This window comes from Toxotes jaculatrix, chromosome 18 (genome assembly GCF_017976425.1).
Source record: "Toxotes jaculatrix isolate fToxJac2 chromosome 18, fToxJac2.pri, whole genome shotgun sequence".
Classification (NCBI taxonomy): Eukaryota; Metazoa; Chordata; class Actinopteri; family Toxotidae; genus Toxotes; species Toxotes jaculatrix.
The window spans coordinates 17,620,310-17,637,453 of NC_054411.1; the positions used below are offsets into that span (position 1 = coordinate 17,620,310).

The 17,144-nt window shown below is 44.8% G+C and overlaps 1 protein-coding gene across 2 annotated transcripts in view; it reads right to left on the reverse strand.

Moving 5' to 3' along the window:
* LOC121198294 (myosin-9-like) overlaps window positions 1-17,144 on the reverse strand; it is a 30,391-nt gene that overhangs the window by 3,495 nt on the left and 9,752 nt on the right. Inside the window, exons 2-36 of one of the 2 annotated variants that reach the window (XM_041062307.1) lie at window positions 15,495-15,826; window positions 13,778-13,934; window positions 12,603-12,630; window positions 12,378-12,471; window positions 11,625-11,645; window positions 9,941-10,033; window positions 9,773-9,836; window positions 9,527-9,625; window positions 9,223-9,366; window positions 9,004-9,099; window positions 8,585-8,856; window positions 8,245-8,418; window positions 7,956-8,129; window positions 7,704-7,818; window positions 6,374-6,561; window positions 5,604-5,725; window positions 5,433-5,502; window positions 5,165-5,325; window positions 4,781-4,889; window positions 4,526-4,657; window positions 4,168-4,374; window positions 3,914-4,051; window positions 3,626-3,749; window positions 3,283-3,454; window positions 2,894-3,106; window positions 2,655-2,799; window positions 2,337-2,543; window positions 2,050-2,154; window positions 1,750-1,902; window positions 1,314-1,562; window positions 1,015-1,227; window positions 708-920; window positions 468-629; window positions 209-337; window positions 22-110 (exon numbers count right to left, since the gene is read on the reverse strand). In XM_041062307.1, the coding sequence (XP_040918241.1) occupies window positions 22-110; window positions 209-337; window positions 468-629; window positions 708-920; window positions 1,015-1,227; window positions 1,314-1,562; window positions 1,750-1,902; window positions 2,050-2,154; window positions 2,337-2,543; window positions 2,655-2,799; window positions 2,894-3,106; window positions 3,283-3,454; window positions 3,626-3,749; window positions 3,914-4,051; window positions 4,168-4,374; window positions 4,526-4,657; window positions 4,781-4,889; window positions 5,165-5,325; window positions 5,433-5,502; window positions 5,604-5,725; window positions 6,374-6,561; window positions 7,704-7,818; window positions 7,956-8,129; window positions 8,245-8,418; window positions 8,585-8,856; window positions 9,004-9,099; window positions 9,223-9,366; window positions 9,527-9,625; window positions 9,773-9,836; window positions 9,941-10,033; window positions 11,625-11,645; window positions 12,378-12,471; window positions 12,603-12,630; window positions 13,778-13,934; window positions 15,495-15,821 (5,159 nt within the window). In that variant the 5' untranslated portion in view covers window positions 15,822-15,826. The remainder of the gene's footprint in view (window positions 1-21; window positions 111-208; window positions 338-467; window positions 630-707; window positions 921-1,014; window positions 1,228-1,313; window positions 1,563-1,749; window positions 1,903-2,049; window positions 2,155-2,336; window positions 2,544-2,654; window positions 2,800-2,893; window positions 3,107-3,282; window positions 3,455-3,625; window positions 3,750-3,913; window positions 4,052-4,167; window positions 4,375-4,525; window positions 4,658-4,780; window positions 4,890-5,164; window positions 5,326-5,432; window positions 5,503-5,603; window positions 5,726-6,373; window positions 6,562-7,703; window positions 7,819-7,955; window positions 8,130-8,244; window positions 8,419-8,584; window positions 8,857-9,003; window positions 9,100-9,222; window positions 9,367-9,526; window positions 9,626-9,772; window positions 9,837-9,940; window positions 10,034-11,624; window positions 11,646-12,377; window positions 12,472-12,602; window positions 12,631-13,777; window positions 13,935-15,494; window positions 15,827-17,144) is intronic. The other variant, XM_041062308.1, reaches the window with a different exon arrangement.

Genomic DNA, 17,144 nt, shown 5'->3' on the forward strand with positions numbered 1-17,144 from the left:
ACTGAAAATTGAAGGTCTTACTTCTTAGTGGCCTGGTTATTAATCTCATCCTGAAGCTCGTCTCTCTCCTGCTGGGCCTGTCTCTTCACTCGCTCTGCAGCGGCCAACTCCTGCACAGGGACGAATCAGCAGAGAGCAGTTCATTTAAGCGTGCAGGAAAAAAAGGGAGGGGTAAAGAAAAGAAGGCTGAAGAGGTGTGCATGCCGACCTCCTGCATCTGGATCATGTCGGCCTCCATGCCCTTCAGCTTCTTCTCAGTCTCCTTGCTCTGAGCGAGGATCTCCTCTCTGGACATGCGAGTGTCATCCAGCTCCCGGACAAGATCCTTCATCTGGGCCTGTGGAGGAAGGGGGGAAAAAGGGTCAGAGGAAACTGGGAACATGATTGATATTTAAACACTGAGCTGAGTCCATGTGGACAGCAGATGATTTTTTTTTTAATTTAGAATATTTCAGCAACCAACTCACCTGGAGCTTCTTCAGCTGTTTCAGGGCCTCGTCACGGTTCTTGTTGGCCATGTCGATGCCTGTCTCCAGCTCCTTCAGGTCCAGCTCCAGCTTCTTGCGTGCAGCCACGGCCGCAGAACGCTGCTTCCTCTCATCCTCCAGCTCCATCTCCATCTCCCGCACCTGAATGATACGCAGCTGATTTCAGCCATGTCCCATAAAAGAAGTTACAGTTAACATATATTAGAGTGGGTTCAGTACCTGTTTGACCAGAGCTCTCTTCTTCTCCTCGCCCATCTCGTCACGTCCTGCCAGGTCTCTCTCATACTGGGCCTTCATAGCCTGCATGTTGACCTCCAAACGCAGCTTGGCGTCCTCCGTGGCCTGCAGCTCGTCCTCCAGTTCCTCCAGCTGAGTCTTCATCTCTTCCAGCTGCTGCTCCATTGCACGTTTCGCCTTTTCCAGCTCGTGGACCTGGACGACAGAGAGGAGGACTAGTGATGAGGACAACAGAACGAGCAGACCACAAAGGCACAAACATCTCTGCAAACACATTTTCCAGACTTACATTCTTGCCAGCGTCATCCTTAGAGGATACCAGGTCCTCCATTTCAGCCCGCAGCAGTTTGCTGTTGCGGTCCAGTTCTTCCTTTATGTCCATCAGAGACTCGAGCTCTCGGGTTAGAGCCAGTGCTCGGGTCTCCTTCTCACGGGCCTCAGCTTCAGCTCGGTCACGCTCCTCTGCATAGCGGGCGGAGATGCTCTTCTCCTCTGCCAGCATCTAGAGAAAGTCAGGACAAAATGTTTAATGTTTGCGCAGATGAACACTACAATTATACTATAATAACACTATAAATATTGTCTGACCTGGTCAAACTTCTTCTGCTTCTTCTCCAGGTTGGAGACGATCTGTCGGAGGTGGTCCTGGTCTACCAGCAGGTCATCCAGCTCTTGCTGGAGACGTGTCTTGGTTTTGTCCATCTTATCGTAGGCAGCACATTTCTCATCCAGGCGCTGGTTTGTTGCCTCCAGGTCTCTTTGAAGCCTCTTCTTTGCCTCCTCAGCTGTCTCCAGACACCCAGCGTCCTGCTCGACCCTCTTCTTCATTTCAGCAAGCTGTAAGGAAAGAGGTGGTGTCACTCAAACATTCAACGCAGTGAGGTAGATGCGTGTTTCATGACATGTCCTGGATAAAGCAGCAAGAGTTAAAATGAAGTCTTCAGTAGAAGCCAGTGCACGTTTCTAGGCCACTGGTCTGAATGAGGTCAGCAGCACATCTGAGGGACATGTTCATGTGTTTCACCTGAGCCTGCACTGTTTGTAGCTGCTTCTCCACGTTCCTCTTGGCTGATTCTTCTTCCTCCAGCTGTTCTCTCAGGTTGTTCTGTTCGTCCTCGAGCTGGCGCAGACGTGTGCCCAGTGACAGCTTCTGGCGTGTCTCTTCCTGGAGTAGCTCCTGTTGTAAACACAGGCATGTAAAGCTGAATTATAAGAAGCAAAACAGCCACATGCCTCAAGTATGCATGACTAATGTTTCATCAGCTTTGAGCAGTGGCATCTCTGAACATACAGGAGGTTACAAACAGCATGTCCGTCTGCGTACCTGAACATCCTGCAGCTGGGACTCCACAGCAGAGCAGTCTTTGGCTGCCTTGATGGATTTGCCCTCCACCTCACTCAGCACGCTGCTGACGTTATCCAGCTCAGTCTGTGGACAGAGGACAATAAATGAATGACCAAATAAAACGAACTAATCAATTACTTCTTGTTCTTATTGTTGTTTGGACAAAGACTAGCTAATCAATACAGGCTTTGATTTAGCATTTAGCAATGTAACCACACAAAGAAGAAGAAGAATCCTACTAAATCACATCAGACAAATTGCTGTACCTGCACTTTGGCCAGTTTCTCAGCCAGCTCCATCCTCTGGCGCTCACTCTCTGAATGTTTGAGCTGCAGCTCCTGGACCTGGGCTTCAGCCTTCTTCCTGCGATGCTCAGATTCTCCTTTGCCCTGCATCAGCGTCTGCATCTCAATGGCCAGTTCGTTCCTCTCTGACTCCAGAGCCTGCTTGGCCTTCTCCATTGATACTTTGTTCTGCAGAGAAAGGACACAAGCATTAGTGCTTTCTGCAGTGGAAAAACAAATGTGCAATAAGGAAAAATGAAAAAAGAAAACAGTCAAGTGGATGAAAAAGGCTTTAATTACCCTCTTAGCCTGCTCCAACTGCTCATTGAGCTCGTCGAAGGCCTGACCGTGTTTCTGTCTCATCTCAGCCAGCTGGTGTTCATGGACTTTGGCCTCTTCATCCAGAGTCTTTTTAAGCTGTGCCACCTCTGTCTCACGCTTGGTCCTGAGGAGGCAGAGCAGAGGTTAATCTGCTTGTGTCGAGATGTACAACAGACACAAACATCCTGAAAATCATAACCCAGGACCAACAGCTCTACCTGAGTTCTTGCTGGGCGGCGGTGGAGTCCAGAGTGTCCTCTAGCTCGGTCTTGAGGGCCTCCAGCTCTTCTCCCAGGTCCCTGCGGTGTTTCTCTGCCTTGGTACGGGCCTGCCTCTCCAGCTCCAAATCCTCCTGCAGTTCAGAGAGCTGAGCCTCCATCTCACGGATCTTTTTCTGGGCCAGGTTCTTCTGAGCTGCCTCCTCCTCGATCCTGAAGGGAAGAACAGGTCAGCAGAAATGAGTAAATGGAGCAGCAGCTGAGGAATCTTTATCACACCACCATCTCTTTGAATTAAGTAAATTCTCTACTGCAGACTGATAAACTGAGCACAGGGCAACAAAGGTGAACAATAATTCAGAACAATGAACTATGAAGTCCATACAGACCTGGCCAGAGCTGCCTGGAGCTCCTCCTCCTTCTTGGCTAGCTGAGCACGGAGCTCAGCAATCTGGGCCTGCAGCTCAGCAATCTGGTCGTGTATCTCAGTGAAGTCACCCTCAAGTTTGCGTCGGTTCTTTTCCAGCTCCTGACGCTGCTTCTCCTCCCTGCGCAGGCGGTCTGACAGAGAGAAAGAACAAATGTTAAACTATGGGAACGAAAAAAAAAAAGATGCTAAAAGTTGCAAACTGTGACGACACCCTCCTCTGTTTAGACTCGGGGCAGGGCCAGTTCCATCTATAATGGCTGTCATGTCTGTTACTGTTTGTGCCTGTCGTGTTCTCTTCTTACCCTCCAGGTCTGTGATCATGGCCTCGTGTTTGGTCTTGAGTTTTTGCAGGCTCTTGGATTTCTCCTCTTCCTCTGCCAGATTGGTGGTGAACTCGGAGATCCTCTCCTCCAACAGCTTCTTCTCCTGAATTCACAAACATGGTAAACAGTAAGTTTAGTAAGAGATAGCATCCTTTCTTTTGTTACGTTTAGGAACAAATTAGCAGAAAGACTCTGTAGAAGTCACTAGCTCCCTAAAAGTACAGATCACTAACCAGTCACAGTGATTCTGGTTCTTTTAATCCTAACCTTGTTTAGTTTGTTATTCTGGTCATCTAGAACCATAACATCCTCTTCTATCTTCTTCATCTTGGCCTCCAAGGTGACCTTCTCCAGCTGGAGCTTCTGTCTGGCTGCCTCCTCCTCATCCAGCTGCTGCTCCAGGTCCTGTGTGCAGATAAATGAGAGAGTTGGCAATGAAACAGTAATTACCTTTTCAAATGTTATCGGTGCATGTGTATCTAAATTAGCGGCTGGAGAGTGAGTGAACTTTCTCTACTTACAGCGATATTTTGCTGCATCTTCTTTTTCTCTGATGTCAGCTGAGAGGCGCGCTCTTCCTCCTCCTCCACACGGGCCTCCAGGTCGTGCAGGATCTCCTCCAGCTCCTGCTTCCTGGCAGCCAGGCGGGCTCTCATCTCCTCAGCCTCGGCACAGAGCTCTGTTTCTGCTTGGAGCTGCTCCTGTAGGGCCATCTTCTCAGCATTCAACTGCGAGCAGAGGAAAAAGATGACTTTAAAATTGTGTATGGTTAATTTAAACCAAGGATAAACAGCACTTATTTGACACTCAAACTAAGCACCCTCCTTCATCATCTATCTATGAATAGATATTCTACATTTATTCTACATTTCATGTTACCTGCTGTTGCTTTTCCTCCATCTCCACGAGCTGCTGCTCAGCATGCAGATGCTTCTCCTTCACTTTAGTCAGCTCCTCATCCTTGGCCTGCATCTCCTCCTCCTGCCTGCTGACTTGCAGCAGAGGCTTCACCTGAGGACAAAATGGTGGAAAAGGGGGGTGGGAGCGTTAGAAAAAGACAGTTAGGGGAAAAAGCCAGGGAGCAAAACGTGCAGTAAGCAACATGTTGGACGTAAGATGTTGTCTGAGATTCACCTTGGTGAAGAGCCTCCACCACTGCCAGTTCCTGAGTTTAAGATAAGCGGCACAGTTCCTTTGGATCACCTTCATTGCAGTCAGCTGCTGCTGTCTCTTAGCAAAAGCCCTGCAAAGAAATATCAGACAGACTCAGTCACATTTCATGTCACCCAAGTTATTTCTCCTGATTCAGCTGCACATTAACAACTTCAGCAGGATCAGTTTTTTTTTTTTTTTTAAACAAACCTCTGCTGAGAGAAAACAAATCTTGTTAAAGTCTGAGTGTTGAGTCTGCTTAAATGTTGTCACTCAAGTTATGCTCCACATTGTTTTTATCAGCAGCTACTGAACAGGATCCTGATACTATTAGACCCCAAAAATGTGGTGACCGTCTCTTCTTACTTGCGCGCCACGTAGCCTCGGCACCAGGCCTGGAAACTGATGATGATGTCTGTGATCTTCATGTCCCTCTCCTCCTCCAGGTGTGCGAGGACACCGGCTCTGAAGAAAACTTTACTCTGGCCGATGCGGTACAGGTTTGGATCCAGCTCCAGGCTTTTGATCTGACAGGGCAAGAAATGCACTAATCAGTCGCGCTATAGAGTGATTTGTTTGTATGTTCTAGGACTAGATATTGTGGAGCTCAGTTTGAATTTTGTAGACCTCTTACCATGAGCACACAGGCCTGCTTCCCATCCATGAAGCCCTTAGGGATGGCGTTGGGAGTGAGGATCTCATACCTGGCAAACGAGGTGCAGATGATAGGATTTAAATGTTTTCTTACACATTCCTGCATGACATCAATAAGATGCACTGGGAACGGTCCTATTATTACTGTTACCTCTGTCTGAACTCCTGGAAGACGATGCGGTTGGGGAAGCCCTGTCTGCAGATACGGATCCCCTCCAGCACACCGTTACACCTCAGCTGGTCCAGAACCAGGTGGGGGTCCAGTTTACCAGCCTAAGGAAGGGGAACATTTGCTGATCAGCAATTTTTGCAAAACAGAGAAACCAACAGTTTCCATCACTTCTAAAGACGTGTGAAGATTAGGCAAATTAGAGCAACAATAGATTTGGAAACAATGACGTGTTTGTAACACAAATCTAACTCATCAGAAAACAGACCTATTCTAATGTACTAAGTATTTACTGTTGCATGACTGATGTTTGGGCCGTGTATCTATAAATCAGTGTATCTATCCACAGCACACAGTGACAACCTGCTGAATGTTTGATGGTTATTTAATTCTGCTTCAGTACAGGATCAACATGTAACATTCTCTCCTTCACTCGCTATGTTCTACTGCCGCTCAGCCCCTGCTCCTTCCACCTAGCTTCATTAATGTACATTTATAAACAACAAGAAATGTACACCCCTCCTCCTAATCTCACTCCCTGGGCACTTCCCTGTTTAATGAATGAAGCAGTAGCGTTAGATAATCCTTTGCCCAGAGCAGGGACTATTTTAGCACCTGGAACTATCATACAGGAACTGAATTTAATGTGTGGTTCCTTTGTTTGAAAGACGGTTTAGTTCCTGAGTTCTTAGTCCCCTGGTAAAGTTCCTGTGGTGGAAAGGACTTAATAGATGCTTGTTTTTCTCAGATACCTTTTTCTCGTGGTTGGGGATGATGCAGCGAACAAAGTTGGGGTTTGTGTTCCTCAAAGTGGCCATGAGCTTGGACAGCTGCTCCTTGTACAGCTGGCCCACTGTGCGGAACATGCCCTTACGGGTCTTAAAGGCACCGGGCATCTCGGACATGCCAGACACCTTATCCAGACCCACAATGCGGTCCACTAAAAGAGGGACAGAGACAGAAATAGAGAGGGGAACAACATTATTTAAGAAGTCAGAGGCGTTCAATTTAATGATTGAAATATTTAACCAGTCAAACTGAAACCGAATGCATGTCACAAGGAAGAATGAATATGACCATTGTCTCTCCACCTCCTCTTGGTAAACACACACCAGGAGAGAGCAGAGATGGGACCAGTGAAACACCACACTAACACAAACACAGAGTGAATGGGGTGGAGGGGGTGGGGGGGCAGAAATCAGGAGCAGGATGACAGACAGGAGACACAAAAAGCCAGTGAAGTGTGGAAAGATTACACACAAAAAAAATACTCAGTGCAATGAGTGAAGGGGGTTTGTCAACTGTTAACACTGCCAGTTTGTATTTCTCTGAGTGAAAACTATGTGCGATGGTTCACTTAAATATGTATGTGTGTCGAGGTGGTGACAAACGTTGCTTGCAGTGGGCATGTATCTTTGTGGTGACAAAAAAAAAAAAAAAAAAGACCAAACCAAACCCATGCAGTATATACCCATCGTTGCAGTACCCATGACCAACACCAGGAGGCCCCAAACAACACTATTACACAGAGGGAGAGAAGGAGAGTTCAATGACAGAGCAACAAGTGCCAGGATGACCAGAGGATTTTGTTACTGTAAACAGAGCTGGTCACAGACAGAGGAAGCAACTGACTAAATTTACTGGCATCTTTGGAAACATCATTTTAGGAGAAAAGGACAACCGAGAGGATTCATGGTGGAAATAAGCATGTTTAAACTGACAACAGGAGAAAGAGGGAAAGACTGAACAAATGAAAAAGAAACCTCATCACCTGAGTCTGAGTGTAGAATAGGAAAACGCTGATAAAAATAGGCTCTCTGACAATTCTGTACCTCTGAGGCCCAGTAAAAGAAAAAGATGACAGACAAAAAGGGGCCGGACAGAGGAAGAAATGGATGGAAACAACAAATGGGATTTGAGAAGGTAAAAACAAAGGTCCGTACACCAGACAGTAAAAGAGAAAGAAAGCACTATGAGATGCAAAACAGGAACATAAAATATATTCCCACATCAAGCACTGCCTCAAGAGAAGCAGCGATTTTCCCGGTTTACTGAAACAAACTAACGTCTGTCTGAACTCACCGTCCTTCCAGAGCTCAGAGACAAACTTGTCAGTGGACTGATTGAGCAGTGTAGCCACGTTGTCATTCAAGGGGTCCATGTTCTTCATCAGCCATTCGTCCGCCTTGTAGTCCACCTGAGGGGTAATATTAGGCAGGAACCAGGATGTCGTTTTTAGACTCACATCTTTTGGATTGGTATGAAGTTTGAGAACAGAAAAGGCAAGTATAACTCTAACATAGGTGAAAATTTATTACAAATTAGCACGTTTACCTTGCCGGCATAATGGATGATACAGAAGTCAGCCTCATCCTTCAGTTTCTTGGGTTTAAAGAACTTGGGGTGTGTGCCCTGCTCCTGCAGCACCTTCTCCACAAAGCTCTTGTCGGTGGCCTTGGGAAACCAGCACTCCTCATCCAGCAGAGCGAGAATACCAGGGGGGCTGGCCTGGAAACAAAGGAAGGGAGCAGATCTTAATGCATGAAACAGAAAATATGAAATAGCGGAAGAAGAAATAAAAAGAAATAAAAGCTTGACAGGTAAGTGACATCAGCAAACTCACAGGTTTCTCAATGAGGTCGATGCAGGGCTGCAGGTCGAGGCCGAAGTCGATGAAGCTCCACTCGATGCCCTCCCTCTGGTACTCCTCCTGCTCCAGGATGAACATGGTGTGGTTGAAGAGCTGCTGCAGCTTCTCGTTGGTGTAGTTGATACACAGCTGCTCAAATGAGTTCAGCTGCAGGGACAAGAAAAGAATGGTTGAGAACACAGTTGATCAGCAGCAGAAATGCAAACATGGATAAGATTCTGTGTGATTTTTAAATATTTTTTTTTACATATTTTGTTCTACGTACTACAATGTCCTGCAGGCAAGTGATTTACAGTTTGCTTCACTTGTTTACCTCAAAGATCTCAAAGCCAGCGATATCCAAGATGCCGATGAAGGAGGCACCCTGTCTCTTGGTCTTGTCCAGCGCTTTGTTGATCCTCATGACGAGCCAGCGGAACATCCTCTCATATGTGGCCTTGGCCAGGGCCTCCACAGCAAACTCTGCTTGCTCCTGGGTCTGGGCCTTCTGGACGTAGTCTCTGCCCACCTTGATCCTGGGCGACAGGATGGCCCTGGTGAAGTCTGTGACGTTCATGCCCATGAGGTGGCACACCTTCTGGGCAGCTGTTGCAGGGGAAATAGGGAGAGAGAAAATGAAAACGGGGAGTTGATGAGGAAAGAGAGAAGAAGAGAGGGAAGACAGTGAGATGTAAGACAGAACTGCAGGATCATAAACTACGTGAAGGTGCACAGGGTTAAGGTCTAACTTACCTGTGTTGTCAGGCATGGAGGCCTGGTCTGTGTGTCGCTCCTTCTTGAAGCTCATGTTCCCCAGCTGCAGTACAGAGGCCACCACCTTCAGCATGCCTGCACAAGAAGCGACCAATCAGGAGCAGAGACATGATTTTATGTTGCACTGACAATTTGTACAAGTTCCACTTAAAGAATACAAAAAGTCACAGTTTAAAACTAAGCTGCTGTCCACCTCACCTATTTGCTCCTCCTCCGGGATACTCATGATCCTCATGGCCTCCATGGTCTCTGTGAACAGATCCTTGTCCTGCTGTCCCGGAATTGTGACGTTTCCGTTGGAAAGGAAACGGTAGTTGTTGTAATTTTCAAGGAGGAGTTCATCTGAGACAAAGTAACAGGGGTGAGATAAATGGCAAAAGAAATTTTAAATTATTACAAGAAGAAACTTTCAGAATGAAACAAATAATCATCACTACTCTGCCAAGCCTTAAGAAAACCTCACTCTGTCTTTAACCATATAGGTGTGTGATATGTTACTTACTGCGCAGTCTGTCTCCAGCCCCTGTGAGCAAGTAGTAGAAGACATGAAAGGTCCTCTCTTCTTTGGCCTGGCGAATGGCACGGGATTTCTCCAACAAGTCTAGTGGTCACTCTGTTAAGGACAAGTTTTCTGATACTACTATGACAAAGCTCTCTCGAGCCATCCAATGTACTGTAGTGTGCTGTAGCCTAAAACATGGCATTAAATACAAGGCAAAAACAAGAAACCACACAGTTTCAAGGATACAGGTTTCAATATTGGCACCGACAATGTAACCATTGACATCGAAGTTGATCCTGATGAATTTTCCCTAAAGGAGAATAAAAACAGTATTTAAGAAAGATGTCTGGAACAGAACAGGTGTAAAACAGGCAGTTTATGAGACGAAGAACAAGACGCAGCATCAAGTCTTACAAATCTGGACGAGTTGTCATTTTTGACTGTCTTGGCATTTCCAAAGGCTTCAAGGATGGGGTTAGCCTGCAACAGTTGCTTCTCCAGCTCCCCCTGGTGGAAATGAAGAGAAGAACAAAACACAATATAAAGGACACTTTGTATTTGCACTGTCATCATTAAAGCTGCATATTTCTCAGCCATGGATTCAGATCTAACGAGACCTTGTCACCAAAAGGGACTGTGACTCACTGTGATGTAGCCTGAGAGCGTCAAATTACGTTCTGCTATTCATTTACTAAAATGCTTTGTCATTGTAAGAAACTGATTAGTTTGCTTCTTTTTAGAGAAATATGCTGACACAGTGGTGTTTGTTAATTCAGTCATGATGTACTTACGTCTGAGGACAAGGGAGACCATGGAGTTTACAAAACATTTAAAACAAAAAGCGATGAGAGCGATACCAGATACACGCACCAGCAACACACACACACACACACACACTGCACCCAAGCATTTCACCCCACCCCCCACACACACACACATAACATCAGGTTAGTGCCCAAATCTGCAAACACCCAAAGACCCTGTGACCCTCATCAGTAACCCATCACCTGTTACCCAGAGCAGAATAATCCAGTGAAGCCCAAGCACAAAACAATGTCCTGTTAGCTTCAGTATAACATTCATTTTTCCTTGAAGCTGTACTTGCTTTTAGTGAAGTCTCCACAAATATATAGTACAATACCAGTACTGTTTGTACTACAGAATTACATAAATGATATGTTATTTCTGATTTTGAAAACTTTCCCTACATATATGAACACGAAATAGTTTGCTGAGTATGTTTAAGTCGTGACTCAGCTACCTGGTTTTTCATACAGAGGGTTTTTTCACCTGATGATCACTCACATCCATCCAGCATTAACATGGACTGACAAAATCTCAAATCCAAAAGCTACCGTTATTGTGCTGATTCATAGGTAAAGTTCAGGAGAAGGAAGAAGGCATAAGAATTTAAAGCAGTGACCCTCTACTGTACAAGATATCTGATATCTGTGTCAGGCTTTTCTGAGTTCAAGTTATACAGAAAATTTGATTCTGGACTACTGTCCCTTCACTGAGCATCTTGATAAATAAAAAAACTGTGTGGCCAGTCACTTAGGTGTATGTTAAGCACACAAAAAAAGGCCATCACACGACATGTACTCTGCCATAGGAGATCAATGTCTGCTGGGACCAGATGTCGTACAAACATACACACACTGACAAAGCAAAACTTTTATGCAAAAAAAGAAAAGCAACTTTGGACTCAGGTGCACGCACAGAGAAGTGATACAAGTTATGAAAAATTCAACCAGACAAATACATGAATACAATTGTGAGACCCAAAAGTGCTGCATTTTTTTCAGCAAAGACCCCCCTCCCTCCTTATCCTACCATTGTCTGGCTGAATTTTTCACAGGAACACATACGGCTGCCACTGATCTGCAAACAAACTTCCTCCCTACTTCCTATCGGCTGGCAAGACATGTCACCTCTGCCCTTAATACAAAGTGACTCCCACAACAGTGCACTCCAGCGACGAGAAAGAGGAGGGAGGATGAGGGGTCAGGGTGGGGGGAGGAGGAGGAGGAGGAAGGTGATGACAGAAGCAGGTGGGGAGGATGGGCGAAGGGTGAATGGAGGGAGAGAGTTAACTCACATGTGACAGGACCGAGCTGTTCTGTTGATGGGAAGAGAGAAATACAACAACCTCAAAAAAAGGGAATGATAGATGTGGTTTTTCATCAAACCCCACTGCGTTGCTTTCCGCAGCATCTATGAAAAGGCTGGCAGGCCAGATAACAGCGGTGCAGGATTTCTAGTAGAGTCTGACGTCATGTGTGACTGTTACATGGTAGACTGAGTTTTATTTCTGATGAGAAGGTGCAGCAATATCAACAAAACAGAATATGTTACAGATGAAGTAAGGCGTCTGGTGTTTATAAAATGTCATGGAGTGCAAAAACCAGCAGCCTTTATATCCAAACTACTGTTTTTCTATGCCTGCAGGGCTGTTATCTTGATTGCCACCCCTTTTCCTTTGATGGCACGTCTTTTCTGCAGCAGCTGTACCACAGAAGAGTATGCATACTGCTGAAAACAAGCTGTCTGAACACAGCAGTGTGATGATGGATTAACAATCATGTACACAATCAAGTGCACATAAACAGTAAAAGAAAAAAAAGTGGTTGAGCAAGTGTTTAGAGAGGAACAGGAAAATGTTGATCCTGTAAAATAAAGGCACTGTATCTCACTCGAAAATGATGATACAAATAAGAAATAACGGCAGGGAGTGAAATGAGAGATGAAGGGAGTAAGAAATGAAAAATAAAAGTGATGACCGGAGGAGGTAAAAGAGTAACAGGAGGAAGGTTTGAAGGATGAACTGTGTAAGATGACAGGTGTGACTGACCTGGTCTTTCTTGGTCTTGTGAGAGGAGGCCACGTGAGCCAGATATTGGATCACCTTTTTGGTGTTCTCTGTCTTTCCAGCACCAGACTCTCCTCTATAATGGACAAACAGAGGCAGATAAACAGTCAAAGGATTGAGACAAGGATCGTTTTAAAACAGCGACAGTCAAATAATATTACAACACTAGAAGAATGTCATGTCCATCTATGTGTATCTGAAACTCACGTGCAAAGAATGGACTGGTCCTCACGATCTGCAAAATAAAGGTGCACAAGCTGATTATGCAGCCTCTGCAGAACGACAACGCTACATATTCTAAGTGAGCATATGTTATCACCACAGCACATACGGTTTTTGTCTGTACAACAGGATGTACATTGGCCACAGACAGGAAATCAATATCCGGCTTCCTGTGACTGGAAAGAGGTGCTGCTGGGTGTCAAACTGTTCATTACCCATCACCTCATATAACGTGAATGTTGTCTGAACCAAAACGTGCGGAAAACAACCACAAATGGGAACACATACAGGAGGTGAACTAAAGAAACACATTACAATGAGATAGCCATGCAGGAAATACCAGTTCGATGCTCGTAATGTTAAAAGTTACAGAACACTGCACAATTACATAACGAGGCAAGGGTTAATGTCTCAAAAAGAAAAAAACTGCATGCAAATGCCAAAGACAGGAAATCTCCATTAGCAAAGTAATAAGAGCACTTATTACACACAGGATATTTTTTTTTAACATAATCACTGTACAAGTACATATTGAGCTGAATCAGTCTAAATACAGCGAGCTCTACAAAATTAATATCTTTTGCCCATTTAAATATATATTGCTCCAAAAGAATATGACAAATGAGCTGGACAGGAGACACACAGCATTTTATTTATTTATTTATTTTAAACGCAACTTAGCAAGGGTTAATACAGCTTAGCTAGAGTTTTAGAGCATGTGGTGTTTTCTGTGGCCAGTGGGGCATGTAAATCATGTGAAATACTCTGTGATGAGCTGGCCTTAACTCCAATAGTCTGCAGCAACTGGTCCCCAGTGTCTTCCATTTTAAGGCCTAAGCTCATACAAACTACTCTCATTCACTGCATTCCAATTTTAAGAGAGGGCACTGATGCAATTAAGTGGCCAATATTACAGCATGTATGTGTAAAACCTATTCTCTTAGGAGCCTTACAGTTTATAGCTCAGCATGTTACCACTCAGGACACAGTAGCCTCACTGACAATGCCATCTTAAAGGGACTCATATTACAAGCTTTGGGATGCTAAAATAACTCTGGAAAAAAGTCTGAATCAAGCCAGAAAAAATAGTACATCATGTAAGCCAGCAAATGTAAGATTATTCATGTCATCACAGTTTTACGGTGAGGACGGTGACTTACCCTGCATCATGCTTCTGTAAGATGTGTCAGTGATGGCATAGATATGAGGCGGCATTTCATGCCTCTTCTTGCCCTTGTACATGTCAACAATCTCCTCTGAGTAGATAGGCAGGTTCTTGTAGGGGTTTATGACGACACAGAAGAGGCCAGAGTATGTCTGCAACGCAAGACAGAGGCGGCTTTTAAAAAAGCTGCACTTAAATGTGGAATAAGAAACCAAAGGGAAGGTACCTGTGGAAGAGGAGGGTGTTTGTGTTCAATGGGATAGTTAAAAATGTTTTTTAGGTCAAATTCTACTGGACATGTGGAAATATCATAAAGAGATGCCAGACTGTTCAGTGTGCAGATCAGGATCATGGATTGGCCATTTCATATGCTAACGTTTTCTTAAGTACAAGTGTTTTCCCAAAAACTAGCTTCTCCATAAAAAGGAGAAGCTGTACTAGATTTAATAATAAGGCCTCTCTCTGTCCATCAACACCAAGCTGAAAGTTTCTCATGAACTCTGATTTGTTACCCTCCTACATTACGTAATCTCAACTCCACCCTGCTGCACGTTTAAACTGATGAGTGACCTCAGCTTTGTCAAACTACAGCTACTTGACTGGTTATCCAAGTCATATCTCAGATCCACTCAAATTATCGTTCTGCTTCGAGGCCAAGTTTAAAACCCTCCTTAAGTTCCTTTCTAACAACTATATCTCTTCTTTTGAGTATCTGGACTCATTTCTCCTCCTACCATAACTTCATTTTTTTTTTTTTTTCCTTGTGCACTGCATTCCTGTGCTGCCCTCCCAACATCCCTGTACCAGGCATCTCTCCCCTCTGTTGTACACCCGCTCTCCCCTGGGAGAGGGTCAATTTAAAATCTACAGAGAAGCCTGGAGCCTCTCAAACCAACTGTAGCCTGGATCTCTGGAGGGAGTGAGGTAGGGGACAAGGGGCTGTGCTGATATGACTGGGCCAGACCACAAAGTCAAAGAGACCAAATCATTCCCAGCCCAGGACATGAGGGATAAATGACATTAATTATGGGGGCAGAAATAGTTACAACACATTTTACATTCCATGTCCATCTGTTCAAAAACTGGCCCCTCCCTTCTACCCTAATGCTGATCTTCACATCTCTCGCACTCTGAACTGCATTGTTCCCTTCAACTTCCTGTTTACAAGATAACTCCAAACACAGAGAGAGAGAGAAGGAGAGAGCAAACAAGACAGAGAGAGAGGAAGAGGGTGTAGGGAAAGAATGCTTGCATACCATGAGCATGTTAACAGACTGAACGCGTTCTTTGCGCTGACAATTTGCACACAGTGGATTGTCTTAAACAATGGGGCTTAATGAGATAATTAGGAGGTTGGACAGGGAGATAAATTGGTTTGGAGAGTCGCCATTGCATATTGTTTTCTGTGAGCCAGTGGAGATTTCAAAACAATTAAGAGGAAAATGTTTTAAGACCACGTCAATGAGACCAAGTTACCCTGATAACTGTCTTGTGGGCAAGCTTACCCAGAAAACAGAGGTAAAACATACGCAGAGGAAAAAGTGAAATGTCACATTTAGCTGGATTTTTGTCTACAGCACGTAAAGTAAGACTACGGCTTAAAATCTCATCCACTGATACAATAACTGGAACAGAAACTAAAATTAGCCCCAAGCATCACTACAACATTACATTTCAGCAAAAATAAGCGACAAAGGCTGCTCCATACTCACATATATGAGACCAGAGTAGTATCTCTCCTTCAGATTGTGCAGCACAGACGCCTCGTTCAGGCAGGTGAGCTCGGCCATGTCCTCCACCTTGCTGAACTTGGGCGGGTTCATCTTCTGGATGTCATCCTTGTTCACCCTGACCTTCTTACCGGAATCTGCCAGCTCCACCACGCACTCATCGCCGTGCTCCTCCTTCACGGAGCCGGCCTCGAAGCCCAGGCGCTCTGAGGGCACCCATACCAGCTTCTTGGAGGCCCAGTCAGCCTGTGCTAGGGGGTTGTTGACCAGATTGCGGTCCACGTACAGGAACTTGTCTGCGTCTGACATGGTAGCTGTTAAAGAGAGAGCAGAAGAAAGAGTGCTTGTGGTCAGTTGAGGGAAGTTATGAAAATCATTGACAGCGGTCAGAAACTTAGAAATAAAACCACAAAAAAATATAAACAGCTTCATTATGGTTATCTTTTAAATGCTTGTTATCTCTCAGCAGACTGAAATAAATCATATTTGTGTATGGCTCAAGTCCTCAATAACATCTGGTAGAAAAAAGGCTTGATGGTTATGTAAAAAAGGTCTAGTTTACAGGACCAGACCTTTGCTATCCTTCCATCTTCACATGCAGTCTCTGAGGAATGCAGAGGTCACCACTGATGTGATATGCAACAGGAAAAGTCTGCTGAAGTGAGGTCGGGTCGAGAAGCACACACAACCATGTTAAACAAGGCCCCACGTTCCCCCCCTGGCTAACTGCTGTGAATACTTAATCAAATTTCCAGCAGCTGGACCATGTGGCTGACAGGAGAAACATTTGCCCAGGATCAGAGATCTGAGTTCACCTCCCAGCAGAGGCGACTGTCTGTTAGCTGGTGGGAAGCCTGTGAGGGAGTATGTCTCTGTTGTCATTTCTGCTGGTTGGTCTGGGTGACTGCTCAGACAGGGGGAGGGTGGGGGTTGAATTGACTGTGGGTGATCTTGATGAGATAGCGTAAACTTTTGCATGTCATTGCGGCCTTTATCATCCAAACAGTCTCAGGAACTAAACCCAGTGACTAAATCTGGAAACAAACGCACCCTTTTGTACATTTCTTTGTCCATTTTTCGGTTCAGATGAACGGTAAAGTTAAAGGGTCAAAGATTAAAGGAGCAAAAACCAAGTTTTGTTTTTGTTTTCAACACCAGAGTCATGTTCGTCTTTGTTTGTTTCTGGCTTTCTTAAAGGAGTGATTATCTGTTTTTTGATTATTTGTCAGACTTTTGACTTTTAAAAAAAACTGGAGCTAAGTTAATGCTGTACTAATGCAGGTAATGAAGATCCTCATTTCCTAAAAGGTTTCGATGGTGGAAGTGGGCCATTGGTGAAACTCCTGGAAGTCAGGTGGAAAGAAGTATCTGTCACTTTAAATACACAAGTTATGTAACAACTGCGCTGATTACACGCTCAGAGGACTGCTCTCAAACAATTTGTTTCTCAACATGGTGTTGCAATGAGGAGATGAGGGTAACTGTCAAATTAGATAAAACATCCCATAAAATTTGCAGCAAACCAAAACAAGCGCTTGATATTTAATGCTGCACGTCGAAGTTTCACTATCAAACATGAGCACACTGCCCACTGCAGACAATATCTTGTCCAAGCATATAGACAACAAGCTC